Source organism: Phoca vitulina, unplaced genomic scaffold (genome assembly GCF_004348235.1).
Source record: "Phoca vitulina isolate PV1807 unplaced genomic scaffold, GSC_HSeal_1.0 scaffold10, whole genome shotgun sequence".
Classification (NCBI taxonomy): domain Eukaryota; kingdom Metazoa; phylum Chordata; class Mammalia; order Carnivora; family Phocidae; genus Phoca; species Phoca vitulina.
In genome coordinates this window covers 37,061,671-37,078,899 of record NW_022589713.1, presented here as the reverse complement: position 1 = coordinate 37,078,899, position 17,229 = coordinate 37,061,671, and the positions used below count along the sequence as shown (strand labels likewise).

At 40.4% G+C, this 17,229-nt stretch overlaps 1 protein-coding gene across 10 annotated transcripts in view; it reads left to right on the top strand.

Moving 5' to 3' along the window:
• Positions 1-8,233: 8,233 nt before the first annotated feature.
• SLC4A7 (solute carrier family 4 member 7) overlaps positions 8,234-17,229 on the top strand; it is a 105,426-nt gene continuing 96,430 nt past the window's right edge. For 4 of the 10 annotated variants that reach the window (XM_032408837.1, XM_032408834.1, XM_032408838.1 and 1 more), the window contains exon 1: positions 8,235-8,532. In XM_032408837.1, coding sequence (XP_032264728.1) covers positions 8,473-8,532 — 60 coding nt within the window. In that variant the 5' untranslated portion in view covers positions 8,235-8,472. Of the gene's footprint in view, positions 8,533-17,229 lie in introns of all 10 variants that reach the window. The other 6 variants (XM_032408841.1, XM_032408840.1, XM_032408839.1 and 3 more) reach the window with 4 other exon arrangements.

Here is a 17,229-nt window from a genome sequence, read left to right as displayed (position 1 = left end):
CTTTCATACGTACATTTCATAACATAACACTGACATAAACCCCATTGTATATAAGTAAATATATGTCCATATCTATGACTCATCTTTTAAGACATTCCTTGTTATATTACTGGGTTGAAGGAAATGCTGTTTTTTGAGATTGTTAATACATGTTGCCAAATTGATTTTCAGGAAGATTGTACCAATTTAGGCCCAGAGGGTGTCTTTAGAGGGAGACGCTAGAAATTACCCCTGACTAGATGGATCCACTGGGACCAATAAGCACTAGGAAATGGATGTGATTTATGGATACACCAATTAGCCTCCTCGTGTTCTGTGATCCCAGACTTGTATTCCTAACTCTGACAACCTAGTTTCACAAATGAGTATCATAGGTAGGGTGTGGAAAGAGCCATATCAACCTACATCTGTTATTGCACCAAAGTCTTACAGAATATATATTACCAATGAGGAGTCATGCCATCTTCATATACAAAGGGCAGCTTATGGGTGGAACCATGGCCAGGATCTCTATTCATATTATAAACATTATTGTAAATTGGCATTTAAAGAGGAGATACAGCTAGGGAGTCATTGGTAAATGATAATGCTAGTATTCTCATTTGCAGGGGATATATTCTCAGTCCTCCAGTGGAAACATTTCCAAATTCTTGGTGCTTTTTCTGGTTAACTGTCTTTAGGAAAAGATAAAATGCTAGTGCTTACAGCTTCATACTTTGTAAAATATCTTTTTCATCTTTCTGTCCCCAGTCTCAGCTTTCAACTGCGTGTAATGTCTCAATGGACCGCAGCTATGAAAAGCAAGTAAAAGGAAAGGTTACCACTTCTCAGTCCTCATTGACCCCAGGTTACAAGAACACAGTTATTATATTTAAGTGGAGTTGTCATGTGTGTTAATGTGCCCAGTGACATGTGATGGACTGGCTATTTCCACCAAACAAATCAGTTTGTATAAGAAAGGAACCATAATTTGACTAGGACCATAATTTATAAGATTAGGGCTTATGTTGCACGTGTGTGTGTGTGTGTGTGTGAGAGAGAGAGAGAGAGAGAGAAAGTAGGTGTACTCTTTCACATAACAGGCACAAGTTACCATATACTGGCTTCTGGCTTCAAGCAGTAAAGATTACAGAAGTTCCCAGGATGTCTAGAGAGCACTTGGAAGTACCCTGAGGGCTTAAATTTCCACTTGATCTGATTTCTCTCCACTCCCTTATTGGCAATTCATTAACGGCCTGAGTTTCGCAAAGCAAAGCTACAGAACTACAAGAGATATCCAGACAGACAGGCCCTGGGTGGGAAATGAATCCCGAATCATAGAGAGCTGTTTTTAAGAGAGATCTTTAAGGAGAGGGACAGCATGATTGTGGAACAGGAGAAGCTGTAAGACAGGCAGAAGTTCAAAGCTGTTTCTAGCATAGGAGGAGAGATCATTTGTACGAAGAAGTTACAGAAAGTAGGATCTCCAGGGCTCCCTATAGTTAAAAAAGATACAGCACTCATTCTGTCAAGTATTTTATTATCTATTGCCTTATTTGGCCTTTGCCACACATTTGAAATAAACGGAACAAGTATTGTAGGTGTGCAGTCCTTTATTGGAAACCCTTAGGGCCAGATATTTTAGATTTCAGAATTTTTCAGAATTTAGACAAATCACATAATGCCAATTGTGTATGCTATGAAGTACCCTTAAACAGGCTCTGGGGCATCATCCTGTTTATCAGACACATTATCTGGGTAATGAGACAAATGGATATTCACAATAAGGAGAGAAAGACCATAAACAGCTTCATGTCAGTTTAGGTGAGGTTTTGCAGTCAAATGAGTTACGAAAATCCTTTAGTTTTTCAGAGATTATGGTGTTTGCAACTGAGGATAAAGGACTGTGGCCTCAATTATCCCCATTTTACAGATCAGGAAACAAGTCTAGAGGCGTTAAGTGACGTGCAATGTCATGCAGAACTTAAGTCTCTTTTTTTCCTGCCAGTTTTAGATTGTCATAAAATAGGATGATTATTTCAAGATGATCTAAAGCAACCCAAGTGCTTATTTTAACATTAGTGCATGATATGGGGTGACTGGCTGGCTCAGTCAGTGGAGGGTGCAACTCTAATCTTGGGGATGTAGGTTTGAGCCCCACGTTGGGTGTAGAGATTACTTAAAAATAAAATCTTAAAGAAAAAAAAAACATCCCAAACCTATTAATGCATGGCAACCTTTTAAGAAATTTTATTCCATCTCTGCCTCCCTAAAAGTCTTTTAAACCTTTGTTTCTCAAGATGGGACCTTGGGATTTTAGATTTCCCCTTTGGTTCAGATGAGTTCTTTTCCAAAATTCATTGTGGTCTCAGTCGTGGACCTGCTTGAAGGGATTGCTTTCATAAAAGGGGTATGTGTTTACTGAAATTTAACTATATCTAAAGAGTGGTGCTGAGAAGACAAAAAAAAATGAGCAAGAATCATTCAATGCTTTCCTAGCCCAAGTCCAAAGAGTCCTTGGAAAGCAACCAAAACATAAGCCACACCCAGGTGTACCTAGGTGTTAACCAAAATGGACTCTGACTTTTAAAGAACACCGTTTAAATCAAAGTGTGTAATAATCTTTAAAAGAAGTTCGCTGGCACATCTCAAAGTGCCAATGTACACTATTCTGTACTCACTTGCCATCTGTTACTCAATGGTAGATTATAGTATTTCACCTAATGCCTGAGCAAACTAGATGGTGACCAATGACTGAACTGACTTGGAAAAAATCAGCATTGTTAAAGAAACAATGAGCTGAGTGTTAGTCAGTCTAGAATTCAATTCCAGGGCCCTTCCTAACTTGCTGTGTTATTTGATCATGATAGTGCTTACAGTCTTTGACATAATTGTACTTTGTACAATAATCGTAGTTCCTTCTGCATACGTGCATAAAATAATTCAGAAATAGACATACAAATGATTTTGTGTTTCCAGAAGGAAATAGATATAGATATTGATATAAATATATAATTGGGTTTTTTTCTTACAAAAAGCATCATAGTATACCCACTTACTTTGCTTTTTGTTTTTTTGTAACTTAATATTAAGAATATATCTCGAAATACTTTCCTTATTGGCACACTTATATAACTCATTCTTTTGGTGCTAAATTGTATTTCATCATTTGGAGTACCAAAATATATTTAACCAATCCTCCTATTGACATATTATTGCCAGTTTTTCCTACCAAAAATGTATCAATGAACGTACCTAAACATATACTTTACTCACCATTTTTATTAGTGAAAGCAGATTAAAATGCTTTTGTTTCCTGTGGCACTAACTTAAGCTTTTTTCTTTAGGCTTTTTTTTAAAGACTTATTATTATTATTTTTTTTTAAAGCTGTTTTAGGTTCAGAGCAAAATTGAGGGGAAGGAACAGAGATTTACCCTGTACCCCCTGCCCCCACACCAGCACAGCCTCCCCTATTATCAACAGTGCCCACCAGAGTGATACATTTGTTACAACTGATGAACCGACATTGACACATCATAATCACCCAAAGTCCATAGATTACATTACGGTTTACTCCGGGTGGTGTACATTCCTTGGGTTTAGACAAATATATAATGGCATGTATCCATCATTATGGGATCAAATGGTATTTTCATTGTCTTATATGTTAGTTGTTGTGCTAAATGTTCTCAGTTAATCTTTGACATTGCAAACCCATGAGGATACTACGATTATCTCCAATTTCCAGTTTCAAAAAGGAGGCTGGCAAGGAAAATCTTGCCCAAAAACATAAGAACAAGCACAAAGGCAATCTGCCCCAGGAAGTTTGCCTGGATGGGGAGGGATGCTTCACCACTGGGCTACCCTGTTTCTTCAGATCAATAACCTTGATCTTTTAAAAAAATTTTTATTATTGAAGTATAGTTGACATACAATGTTATATTAGTTTCAAGTGTACAACATAGTGAGTTGACGATTAAGTGCTCACAATGCTCACTATGATTCAGTGTAGTTAGTTACCTTTTGTCACCTGTTAAAAAGAAAACCACAGGCCCAAAATGGTGTCACTTGGTCCAGGCCAAGTCACTAAACAGGCCAAGTCACCAAACCCAATTGCAGTTTCTTTCTCTTTCTCTTCCTTCCTTCCTTCCTTTCTTCTAAGATTATTTATTTATTTATTTGTCAGAGAGAGAGAGAGAGAGAGAGAGTATAAACAGGGGGAGTGGCAGGCAGAGGGAGAAGCAGGCTCCCACTGAGCAAGGAGCTCAACGCAGGATTCCATTCCAGGACCTTGGGATCATGACCTGAGCCGAAGGCAGATGCTTAGCCACTCAGGAGTCCACCAATTAGCAGTTTCAATATCCCCCAGAAATGTAGTTTTAACTGGTCAGTCAGGAATTTTCTGAGCTGTGTTAATGAGGTAATCTGTCACATGGACCCTCTTCCATTCCTTACAGGAAGATGAGGTAATCCTCATAATAAGACCCTCTGCCATTCCCCGGAAGGGAAGATGATCTTGCCTAAAACATCCTTTCTTTTCTTTTGCTTATTAACTTTCTTCCCACCCTCCTTCCTATAGAAACCTTCCATTTTGTATGACTCCTCAGACCTCCCTTCTACTTACTAGATGGGATGCTGTCAGATGCGTGAGTCCTTTAATAAGGCCAATTAAATCTGCAAATTTACTGTTGGATTTTGTCTTTTTAACAGACCATATTATTACAATATTATTGACTATATTCCCTATGCTGTACTTTTCATCCCCATGACTTATTTATTTTATAACTGGAAGTTTGTATCTCTTAATCCCCTTCACCTGTTTCTCCCATCCCCTCTGGCTACTACCAGTTTGTTCTTTGTATTTATAAGTCTGTTTCTGATTTTTTTTTTCCAGCGCCCTTGATCTTGCTGTTACCTCTGCTTGTAATGTTACCTCTTTCCTCCCCTCCCCTAGCAATTTGATCAAGTAATACCATTATCATTCATAACTCAGTTTAAATCTATTGTATTTCTCTGTAACTTTTCCAAACACCTTCACTTTTGTCCTTTTCCCAATCTGGCAGCCCTCATTCCTTTTCTCCTCTAGCAAAAGGCATTCCGTTCTTTCTCATTGAGTTTCCCATGACCCTATTAGAGCTGCACTCATTGCATTGTTGTCATTTGTGTGTATATCGATGTCTTCCACTTTGAACTCCATGAAATCAGGGAACAGGTCTGTTTGTTTTGTTTTTTAAATTTATCAAAAGAGCTACATTTTCTTTTCAGTCATCTTCCTTTTGTCTTCCTCCCATTGCAACTGCCCTGGTGCTGTTTTAAACACTATTCCAAGGAGTTTAGTTTTCCTTATGGGATTGGATGATTGGGAACATTTAAATTTCAGCTATGACCAGAAGAGGCAATGAAGAGATACATAATTGTTAAAGGATCTTCTGCTAAAGGTTGGTTCCACGCTTTTCAAAATGACACAGAAGCTGCTTTTTGTTTTTACAAAATATGCCCTGGCACTTAGAGAACTGTTGGGGGATGATTATTCGCTCTTCAGGATGAAGATCTTGCAAGAGGTTGTATCCAGGTCCCTGCTAGTATTACCTACTGTTCCAGAAACCCAGGAAGTGTCTTGGGCTACAGCTAAATGTCATTAATTTTAGGTGCTACAAATTCATTGTTAGTGATGAATTTAGGTTCACGTTCACCTTTGTTTAGCAATTGTTTCCCTGTGCTACATTTTGGATGAATATTTAAAATACTTAAGATAATAATTTGCCTTTGAGCACCTTGGAACATTTCATAGTCATTTACATTTGATGAAAGTGATTTTTAACACATTATCTTCTTTACTCACTACAACATCACCTCAGGATGAACTCTGGCTAAGCCAGAATTAAGTGGGCAATTGAGAATAATAAATTCTGTAATTCAGACCTTTACTACATTATTTTTTTAGTAGTTGGGATCAAGTGAGGAGTAGAAAAAGTGCATGCAACACAAAAGTCACTTAAAAAATAATTGTGGATTAAATAAACTAAGGGCTTATTTTTTTCTTTTGCAAGATGGATGAAGAGAAATTCATTTTTCTAGCATGATCTCCTGAGTATGTATATGTATATATATTTGTTGTTGTTGTTTAAAGATTTTTTTTTTTTTTATTGAAAGGGGGGAGGGGCAAAGGGAGAGAGAGAGAATCCCAAGTAGACTCCACACTCAGCATGGAGCCAAGCGGGGCTTGATCTCACAACCCTGAGATCATGACCTGAGTTGAAATCAAAAGTCAGTGGCTTAACTGACTAAGCCACCCAGGAGCCCCTTCTGAGTGTATATTTTTAAGCCCTTCTTGAAGCTGACTACTTAGCTCTTTCACCTCTGACTCCAAGGCTCCTACTTTGTTCCTGTTACTACTTTTGGCCACATCCTCAGCTGTCACCCAGGATGCTCTTAGGTCTTAAAGGATGTCCCCTTGTGCCCCACTTCATTCAGTTAACCCAAGTAGAGCTTACAAGGGCCAAGGACTCTTCTGGGTGCACTAGGAATTTAACAGCAAACAAAGCAGACCAAAAAAAAAAAAATCACTGCTTGAATGGAACATACATGGAGCATACATCACTATGCTAATGTATGTGTACAGACAATAAACATAATAAAGCATAACATATAAAATGTTACAAGAGGGTAAGTGCTGTACAGAAAAATAAGACAGAGAAAGGGGATGGAGGGTGTTGTGTATACACTAATTACAGTTATCATGGCTACATTGTAAGAGAGTCCAGAACTAATTCTTCAATATAAATCATACTCACCTTAGAGAGTGATGGTATGGGTACAAATGATGGATGCCTTCAACAACTTTACAAGGTGCTTTTTTTTTTTTTAATTCCAGTTCCCCTCTTTCTCCATATTCTTTCCTTTTCATTCTTCTTTCATCTTTTCTTCCCTTTTTCTTATTGTTGTTCAACTATCTTTAATGAGGCATTGGAATGGTGCACTAGAAAGAGCAGGTATACTAACTAGGACCTAAAGCCAGTTATCTCTATGAGCCTCAGCTTCCTCATCTATAAAGTGGGGATAATAAAACATATTTTATAGTGTTGTGAGCATTAGAGATGAAACATGTTTGCAAAACATCACAGTCTCTAATTGCAGGCCTCTTTAAATGGTGGCTGTTATTAAAAGCACATCTGCTCTTATACAAGTAAGTGAATAATGTGTGCTAGCCTCAAAGTAACTCTCTGGGAAGTTGAGAACAAGAGGAGACTAGGACCCAAACCAGGAATGAATCTTGCAGCATCCTTAATTTTCTGACAAAGGGCTTTGCTAATATCCTATTGGAGATGGATAGGACATGTGCTCTGGATCCGCTGTAACATAAATTTTCCCTCCAAAGCACTGATGCAGCTCTTATCAGCTAACTTTGTTATCTTTTAAAAATACGCATGATAACCCTGTTAACAATAATGCCCATAATAAGCATGCTATGGATCAGGCAAGTTTGCGGATAGAAAGTCACTTAACCTTTCCATCACCCTGTGTGGCAGGTCCCATCATCATCCCCAGTTAGAGCTGTAGATATTTGAGAGCTGCCCTCCAGGTGTGGGTATTTGAGGGTGGACTCAAGAGTGTGGGAGCCACCGTGGTGCCCGGTCAAAGGGACAAGCACACGAGGATACTCGGTCAGGAGGACTCCCTCTTTCAGAGGCCCCGAGCTGGGGTTCACACCTACTGATCTGAGAGGAAAAAAAAACCTTGCAGGAGTCAGGAAGACCCGTTAGTTCCTTTGGGGTTCCCGTGAGCGGCCTTGATAAGGGTGGCGTCCTCCTATCCTCCTGCCACTCTAAAGAACGTGGTTAGGAGGTAGGGGCGGTGGTAAACCCCACCGCACTTAGAAACTTCAGGAGAACTTCCCACCCGAAAAAACTTGTTAGACGCTCTGTTTCAGTTAAGATTTTACAAAGAGGGGCGGAGCTTCCTGAGGAGGTGGCGGGGGGTGGCGCATGAGGAACTCTGCCAGCCGCCTATTGGCTGGAACAAATGCCCGTCCCGCTTCCCTCCCTCCCCTTGTTTGGGTGGCCTCCCGGCAGGGCCGGCGAACGCGCAGAGCAGGCTGGCGGTGCCAAACTGGCAGGGGGCGTGACGAGGGAGGTGGGGAGGGGGCGTGTTGGGGCGGGACCCGGGCGCCGCGCGCGTCACGGCCTGCGGCCCCGCCCCCAGGCCCTACGCGGCTTACTCCTCCTTCCCCTCCTAGACCTCCCGCTCGCTCAGTTCTCGCTCCACGTTCCACGCCGCGGCCTCGCTCCCCCGCGAGAGCTAGCTCTGCGGCAGCCGCGCGCACACGCCGCCCGCGTCTACCGCGCACAGCTCTCCCCACGCGCGCGCCTCGCTCACGGACGCACGTTCGTTTTCCCTTGCGCGCCCGGGTCTCGGCGGCGGCGGCGGCGGCGGCGGCGGGCGGACCGCGCGGGGCAGCTCCATAGCGGCCGCCGCGGGCTGGCGGGCGGGCCATGGAGGCGGATGGGGCCGGCGAGCAGATGAGACCGCTACTCACCCGGGTAACGAGCAGGGTGAGGGCGCCGCGGGCGGCGGGGCCCCTCGGCGGGAGGGGGGGGGCGGCGCGGAACCAGGGAGACAAAGGCGGGGGCGCGGCGGGCGTCGCGGTCCGGCCACTTCGTCCCGGGCCCGGAGCCCCTCCGCCGCCCCGCAGCCGGCGCTCCTCGCCATCCCCTTTGTGTGGCCGCCCAGAGCGCCGGTGCGAGGGGGCGACGGCGGCGGCGCCCAGGAGGCCCGAGTGGGGGCAGCCGGCCGCGCGCCGCGGGCATCCTAGCCGCCCGCATCCTCGGCGTGGCTCCGGCGAGACCCCGGCACCCCCATGGGACCATCCGTCCGCCCTTGACCCCGACCATCTCTTCCTTTCTCCCCTTAGCGCTCGTCTCCCTTATTCCCGGGTGGTCTCCCCGGCCCGGGTCTTCGTTCCGGATGCCTTGGCGCTGGAGTTCAGATTAGCCCCTCCAAAACCCATCTTTTTTCTCCCTCCAAGCGCGGCTCCACCTGTTTCTAGCCTCAGGCAGTGGTGAAGAGTTGGGGTGAATCTTTTCCCTTCTTTCGCGTCTCCCTATCAGGTCCGGGAGGTGTGCTTTGTTCGGTGAGTTCTCCGGCCGCGTGGACGAGCTGCCTTCGCGGCCAAGGCTGCTTTTCGCTACTGACTCTGCCTGGTCCGCCTCCTCCTCTTTTGGCGAGAACCAGGGGAGTATCCTCCTGCCGCAGGCCAAGTAGAAAGAGGAAAGTGTCTTGAGCCCTCTGAGCTGCTCCTTCTTTCATCAGCCTAGCAAATTCCGTATCCCGGTGGCTTTGGCTTCAGGATTCGAGGAGAGTGGGGTGGGCTTTTAGAAGGCCCGCGTTCCCGTTTAGGATGCTGGACCGGCGGCCCATGCTCGAGAAACTGACTTCCTGCTTTCATGTAGAATGCATGTGTCCCCACAGTTGTGATTCTCTTCTCCCTTCGTAGTTCCTAACTCAAAGGGCATGGAAGTGTTCTAAATTTTCCGACTTCCAATTCTTACTCTGTGACCAGCAAAGGAGGCATGGTTGCAGTGAAAATTTTCCAGTCTTTCACAACTAACAGGAAAATTGCTTTTTGTGTGTTTTTATTCAAGAGTTTTCTTTAACCAGCTCCCCCCTCACCCCCGGCCAATCTTTTTAAAGAGTATTGTTAAGGCCCTGGAGAGTAGTCATTCATTATTACTTCAGTATGTTCACTTACAAATTCTCAAAACATGGAGGAAAACGGAGTCTCCAGACCGTGAAGTCATTTAGCAGTGGTTTTGGGGAAGATCAGGTCGCAGAGATGGTAGTGGAATACTGGAAACTCGTTCTGAGGAATCTTCAGTAATTCTTTGTGTGACATTTGAATAAGCTGCGTTTCGGAGGTTTTTTTTTAGCACTTTCTCTGTTAATGTATATCAAATACAGTGTTGTCCTTAAATTTATTATTTGCAGATTTTCAGTTCAGAGCAGTTAAAGAACATTCTAGTTTTCATAAAGCTGGATGGAAACTGTGTCTTCTCAAATATTGTCTACTTAGCTAGCAAAAGGAGGATGGTAATGCTATTGCCTTCCAGATCAGTGATTCATTCATTCATTGTAATAACACTTAGAACCTATTTTGTAGTATCCAGCAAGACAGAACCAGCTCTGCTTTAATAGAGCTTACATTCAAATGAATGACAAAGGAACTATCAAGCACTTATTAATGGCATGGCGGAGGGACACTTCAGAAGGGTATACCTCCTAAATCTTTGGGAAGATAAGACTTGGCTACAGTAAACGTGTACGAATCAGTAGTAGAAATCAAATATAATAAGCTATCACAGCAGACAGTCTAAAAACAGAATGGGAGAACAGGAAAACTGTTGGTTTAAGTATTACAGAACACTGTAACTTAAAAACTGGGAAGAGAGGAAATGTTTGCATTGATAGTTACTTTTTCTCATCAGTTTTCCCCTGGAAAAGTCATAAAAATGGAAGATTATGATATTCATCAGTCATTTCTTCTTTAACAGGCAACTACTTGGCATAGCCAAAAAAGTAGAATAAAATTAATATTCATAAAATACTATCTTGGGTATGTGATTATGCAAAATTTTTGAATAAATTGGTGGCAGTTTATATTGCTCTGAAACAAGCCCATCTGTTCCATAATTTAGGCTCTGAGGTTTCTTCTGCTTCTAAAATTCCGTTCTTTTCATTGATCATGGTTTTGGGATAGGAGGAAAGTCATTTAAATTTTATAGAAATGCAACTTTGTTAGCTTTGCTACAAAAACTTATTGCAGGCCTCCCTTAGAATTGACTTGAACTGTCAGTCTTATTTTTTGGTATTAAATATTCCGTTACTGTTTAGAAGGTTCCCAAGTTTTGGCAAGTGTTTATTCTTGTAAGCAGTACATTACTTAACACGGTTCTGTTACCACTGAAATTTTTGGGCTGTTTCATGAATTTTGTTGTTTTACAATTTCATTCATTTTATGGGTATTAAATTATCTCCCAGGTGCCAGGCACTGAGGATATGGGCACACAAGGTAGAGTCCTAATCTCATTGAGTTTATTTTGGCATGTGTAGTGAACACAGTGATAGTATTTGCATTCCTGCTAATTCCATTTGTGAGTGCCAGTTGAAACATTTTCCTGAGTCCATTAGAAATACTTTTTAAAAAGTAGTCATTCAATAAATAAAAGATAGTAACAACCTACTGTGAATTCAGTGGTGATTGGCAAGTAGAAGGTTTTTTGGTGGGTCTGTAAGTAAGCATACTCTTTGGGATCTGTGGTTAGGTATTGATAACTCTGGAGATAATATGTACCCAGGCATAGTATCAGAATTTTAGTTACCTTTTTGCCTTTAGTTGGTTTCTCTGCATCACAGTCCATAGAGTTGTAATAAAGGGAGGGACAGAAATCTCATCTGTCCAAATGAAACTGTAGGACAATTGAGTTGGATTGAAGAATTGTTTTATTTGGTAATTGAGACTGAGAAGTACAGAGGTTTTCTTCTAAGAGAGCTTAGGGCATGAAAATTAGAATGTTTTGTTACAGTAGTCTTCTGTTACTTGAGTAGGTTAAAATCGAAAGCCAAAGTAACCTGTTGTTAGAGGAACCTGGTTTATTTTAGTGGTATGTGGTATGCTAACCAATATATTTTAAAGCCTTAGTAGTTAAACTTGTCAACATCCTGTAATGGGTTGTTTTTCTTCCTCTTTCCTTCCCCTTCTTTCTTACTGTATTTTACCCACAAATATGATCTTAAAGTGGATAGACTCTGCAGCTGAAAAATGGGCCATTTACATAAAAGGAGCATACAGATGATTCAGAGGGTTAGTGTTATAGACAATGTGGCTTTTGATTTATATTATAGCTTCCTCTTGCTGACTATAGATTCTTCTATAGTTATCTGCTTTTTATGGATACAGTATTTCCAATTTTGCAGTAAGCATGTATCAGTAATAAAGATCAGTGTTTATCTATGTAAAGGTGCAACAACCTGCCTGGCTGCTTTTAAGCCCACTTTTGAACCAAGAGAATTTTTGGTTCCTGTACAAAGCAGGTACCTATCTCAGTATTTTAGCTTACAATGAAGTTTGCCTCTGTTTTTGTTTAGTAAATTACTTCATGTATTTTGTTGAGTAATATTCATTGTATTTTATAACTTGGGGAGGCTTTTAGGATTATTTGTAATTATGATGATAATAAACCATGAAGGGGTCTATGTTTGGCATGGTGTTAGGATAGTGTTTGGTAGTGTTGCTGTTAACAGTTTTCCTGAGGGCACAGGACTTAGCAGCCTAGAGTAATGCTAGGTTTCTTAAATTAGCGACTCTTCACTTCATGGGCTAGACATTTTTAATGACTTCTGTAAGTTGAGAGTGGCCAAACACTTTTTTTTCTTCAGTGCTTGGTTTAGGAAGATAATGTGATCATGACATAAATATGCACTTTTATCGGGAGCTGATTTGCCAGTACAGAAAGGTTGTAGTTTGGCTTTTATACGCAGATTTTCATATTTACTCCAAAGAAGATACTTTCAAATATTTTAATTTTTATTAAGCCATAGTTTGGATTTTAATAAGTCTAAACAGTTTTTGTTTCAACAATATCCAAGTGAAGCGTAAAGCATAATCTGCCTTTTCATAATGAAATAGAAAAGATACTTTAAGTATTCTTTTTCTTTTGTAGAGAATATATAGATTAGTGTTATTGGTTTTTATTTTGTTTACATGTCGGACAGTATAGAATTGTCCTCTCTTTCTGGAGTTCAGGACTGTGCTGCTGCTTTTTTGTCAGATTGCCTGATTTGGAGAAGCTGTTGAGTTATATGTCATCCCTGACTAGGAACTTGGGAATTGGATATACCTTTGAAAATGGATTCACATGTGCAGCGTGCCTGTACTTTATATTATAGAATGGACTGTGGACTCGTTTCTCAGAAGAGCATGAGAAAGGAAAACATGATACTTATAATCTCTTTTTCTCATAATTTGCCATAGCATATAATTAACACTTGGTGCTTTTATGCTTGGTGCATGTTCTTTTATATACAGATTGTTTTCAGCTTGATACCATTCTTTATTCTGGAAAATACTGAAGATACTTATACAGATCTTACCTTAGAAATTGATGTTTTCAACAAAGATGGGAATAGAGCAAATTTATATGTAGTAGACTCTCTTCCCATCGAGTTCCATGGTAGTATTTGGAGAGGTTTTCATTAAGAAAAAAAAGTTCTCTTAAGAAACAAATTTTTGAGCGGTGCCTGGGTGATTCAGTCAGTTAAGCATCCGACTCTTGATTTCAGCTCAGGTCATGATCTCAGGGTTGTGAGATCGAGCCCCCCCGATCTGGCTCCATGTTGGGTGTGGAACCTGCTTAAGATTCTTTCTTTCCCTCTAAAAAAAAAAAAAAAAAAGAAAGAAGGAAACAAATCTTTTAAAAAAAGGTTTTATTTATTTGAGAGAGTGTGCACACATGGAACGGGCAGGGGGGAGGGGTGGAGGGAGAAGCAGACTCCCCACTGAGTAGGGAACCCCTCTTGGGGCTCCATCCCTGGACCCTGGGATCATGACCTGAGCCAAAGGCCGTCGCTTAACGGACTGAGCCACCCAGGCGCCCCAACAAATTTTTGATAAGAATTTAAATTAGAAATTTCCATTCTATTATAGTTTGGCTACTGGGATGTCGTCATGATCTAGAAAAACATCTTTTCTTTTTTACAATTGTAGCACTTTTTAATATTTGCCATGGGTGGGTGGGGTTTGGGGGGGAATTGTCAGGGAATGGAGGGAAGAAGGGTATTACTGGACTGTGTTTGTCTGAATTACAACAGATGCCCCTTGTAGGCAGATTCAGACTTTAGCACCAGGCTCCATGAGAAGAGCCTGGTCTGCGCTTCAGTCCCCACCGGCCCTCTCTAAATGCCCTTCTGCCTTTCTGTAGGGTACCAATCCCAAATCGGATGTGGTAGCCCCGCATTTGTCACGTTTTCAATTTAATACTTCTGTCCTAATCATTTTGCCTACTGGACTATAATCATGCTTGGGGATTCTTTGCTCTCCATTTTAAATTCCCAGAATTTTTTTTTCTCCTCTGGGCATTCACATTGTCAGTTCAGATTTGCAACAGAATTATATTTCTGGTAGATATTGCTGTCTAATGTGAAATGTATTGCATTCTGAAAATCCTGGATGTTAAGCTCATATTGTACAAAATGAATTAAAGACCAACTTTTTTAATCCTGTAAGAATCTAATTTATTTACTTAAAATGAGAGACATCTGTGTAAAAATCAGACTACAACCCCTCGTGACAGTTCCCACAATTATTTAGTAGAATTTACTTTGCTTGGTACCATTAATTGTTAAACATGATCCCTTTGAGTGTGCCTTGTTTGCTTTGCACCAAGGTACACTGCATGGTGAATTCTCTTGTGTTTTTTCATTAGCTCTGGGTTCTGTCCTAACATTTGGAGTTTTAATGGTGCCACAGATAACATAGCACTTCTATTCAAAGTTGCTTCCAAAATAGATAAGACCATGGGGACTGTGGTCCATGAATCCCCAGAAACTGAAAAATTTTATGCTTGTATCCATTCTTTCTGGGAGAGGGTCAAATGGCTTTACATTCAGATCTCAAAGGGGTTTATAATCCAAAAAGTAGTGAAGGAATGCCTAGTCTGAAAATTAGCTCAGCTGGCTTTCTTAGACGTTCATAGAAGTCTTATATTTTGCTTAAATAGATGACAGTAATGATTATATTATAACCCCGGTATCTGCTAAAGTTTGTTTTGGGGAATATTTCGTCTATAGCAGGTTTTGCCAATTAAGTTTGGGAAATGTCACACACTATACTTTTCAGAGATTCATAATGCATAATGGTGTATTAAAGGCTCTGAGAAATCCTATAATAAATACATTAAACTTTGATGGGGAGAGAATATAGTCATGTGAAATGGAAATTTCTGATGGTTCTTACAAAATATGAACAGTAGGTCACTAATCTCCCCTAATACAGGTCTAAGAAAGCAAATCCTGTGATAGTGATAATTCACTTTGTTACAGTAGCAGGAGAGATTTGAAAAGTATCACTTAGGAAGACGCTTTGGAAGCAACCTGATAAGGTCTGGTTGAATAAATTATGGTATAGCCACAGAGTGAGGTACTACTATAAAAAAAGAATAAGATCTCTTTGTGCTGATGTGGACAGATCTCTAGGATAAATTGATTAAAAAAGGCAAAGTGAGTGACAGAGGGCACTATACAGTGCCTTTTCTTTAAGGGGATAATAAGAATGTATATTTGTATTTACTAGTATTTTTATAAATACACGGGAAAGGAAAACGAAAAACCAACAAAAAATGGTTGCCATGAAAGGTATGAGGGAACAGGAATTGAGACAGGAGTGGGAGCAAAACTTTAATACATACCTTTCTATGTAGTTTTGGTTTTTGAACTGTGCAAACACAGTATCTATTCAGTAATATGGAAGGGATGGTTTTTTGTATTACTTTATGTCATGGGTTAACATCTAGCTATTTCATGAGTGACTTGGTATAATTTAATATGATATCGGCTGCTTAATTTTTCATGTTAAAGAGGCACCATATGAATGGCAGAGTTGTCAATACATGCCTATCAGTAAAAGCACATACTACATGCCTAGCTCTGTTACTGAATCCTTTGGCAGCTTTGAGTTTGCGTGGTATTGATCCTCCTCTCACTTTCAACTCCTCTCTCTCCAGGGATTTAGATTGTGGAGGAGTAGGTAGAAGGCATGATGTGGGAAGAAACTGAAGGTGCCTTAGGCATAGGAAAGAACTGCTTGGTTATACATATTCTTAAACTTAGAATTTTCTTTCCATTTTTATACTTACCTTCAATTGAGGATCTTAAGTGTTAAAAATCAAATCATCCAGACTAATTACGATTAATTGTTGAGATTACAGCGGCACAGTTGGAGGGGCGCCACTCACACAGTTTTCCTGGTTTCGCTCTGGAAGGCACCTTTACCTTGAGTGCGGTGTGACCACTTTCCATAGAGCTGTGCAGTGTAGCAGTACTGCGGGAAGACAGCACTCTACCTATGGATTCTTCCTGTCGTCTGGACTCCATGTGAAATGTCAGTCCCTACATTTAAAACTAATTAAAAATAAGACTAAGAAATGATTTCTATTTAGCCGGTTTTTAGAAGCCAGTAATTTGGAAAAGAGAATCATTTTCTTCTCTTGAAAGTATTTTCATATTTATATTTGAGTGCAAACCTCAGTGGTATTCTGAGACTTCCCAGCACCCTCACATGGACTAATGAAACCTCTTCTAACGGGAGCGCTGGGTAAGGAGGAGGAATGCCATGATTCTCATATTGTTGTGAATTGCTAATGTAGGATTAATGATTTTGTCCTTTGCTCTGGGGCAAGTGAAGAACAGGTAACTAACTCTTTAGAGAAAGCTTTCTTTGAGGCATGCATTTTATTAGGTATCTTTTAGTCACTTATTATCCCTGTTACAAATGTGAACTCATAGGCAGAGAGATTTTCTGAAATTTCCCAGGCCATACAATTAGTAGGAGGCTAAGCTGAGATTTGAACTCACGGTTGTTGACAAATCACTGCTTCTCCCTCTTGTTCCATTTCTCATTAGCCTAGAGTAGTCAGTGATCCCTGTTTGTCAGTACCATTTAACATTAATCACATTAGATAATTTTATGTGTATGATACTTGAAAGCTCTATTTGTCTTAGATAATTAACGATTTTTATATTTAAAAGTTTTTATTACTATAACTTTTGTGAATTTGTTGCTGATATTATGGAAACTAAATACTTCAAAGAAATTTGCCTCTTTGTCTCCAGATTCAAGGAATTTAATACATTCTTCTGGATCACTTCTGATTCCTCAATTAGGTCTATTCTGGGGTTTAACACATAGAAAGCATTCAATGACTATTTGTTCAGTGAATGAATATTAGGATAATATCATGAACTCCTAAGATTTGAAGTTGAATATGGTTAATTGTTTATAATCAGTTAGTTAAGAAATCTTATCGCTTTTATCTGGGGTGTTATCATCAAGGAAAAGACTCCTGCTTTGCTTGATGTAACTGCCAGTAGAAGAGAATATTTTTTGCCTTGGATCTATTGAGGGGAAATACTGAAGAAATACACTTTGGATTGATCCCAGAGTAAGAGTACTTAATATTTTTTTAAACTGTGTTACGATT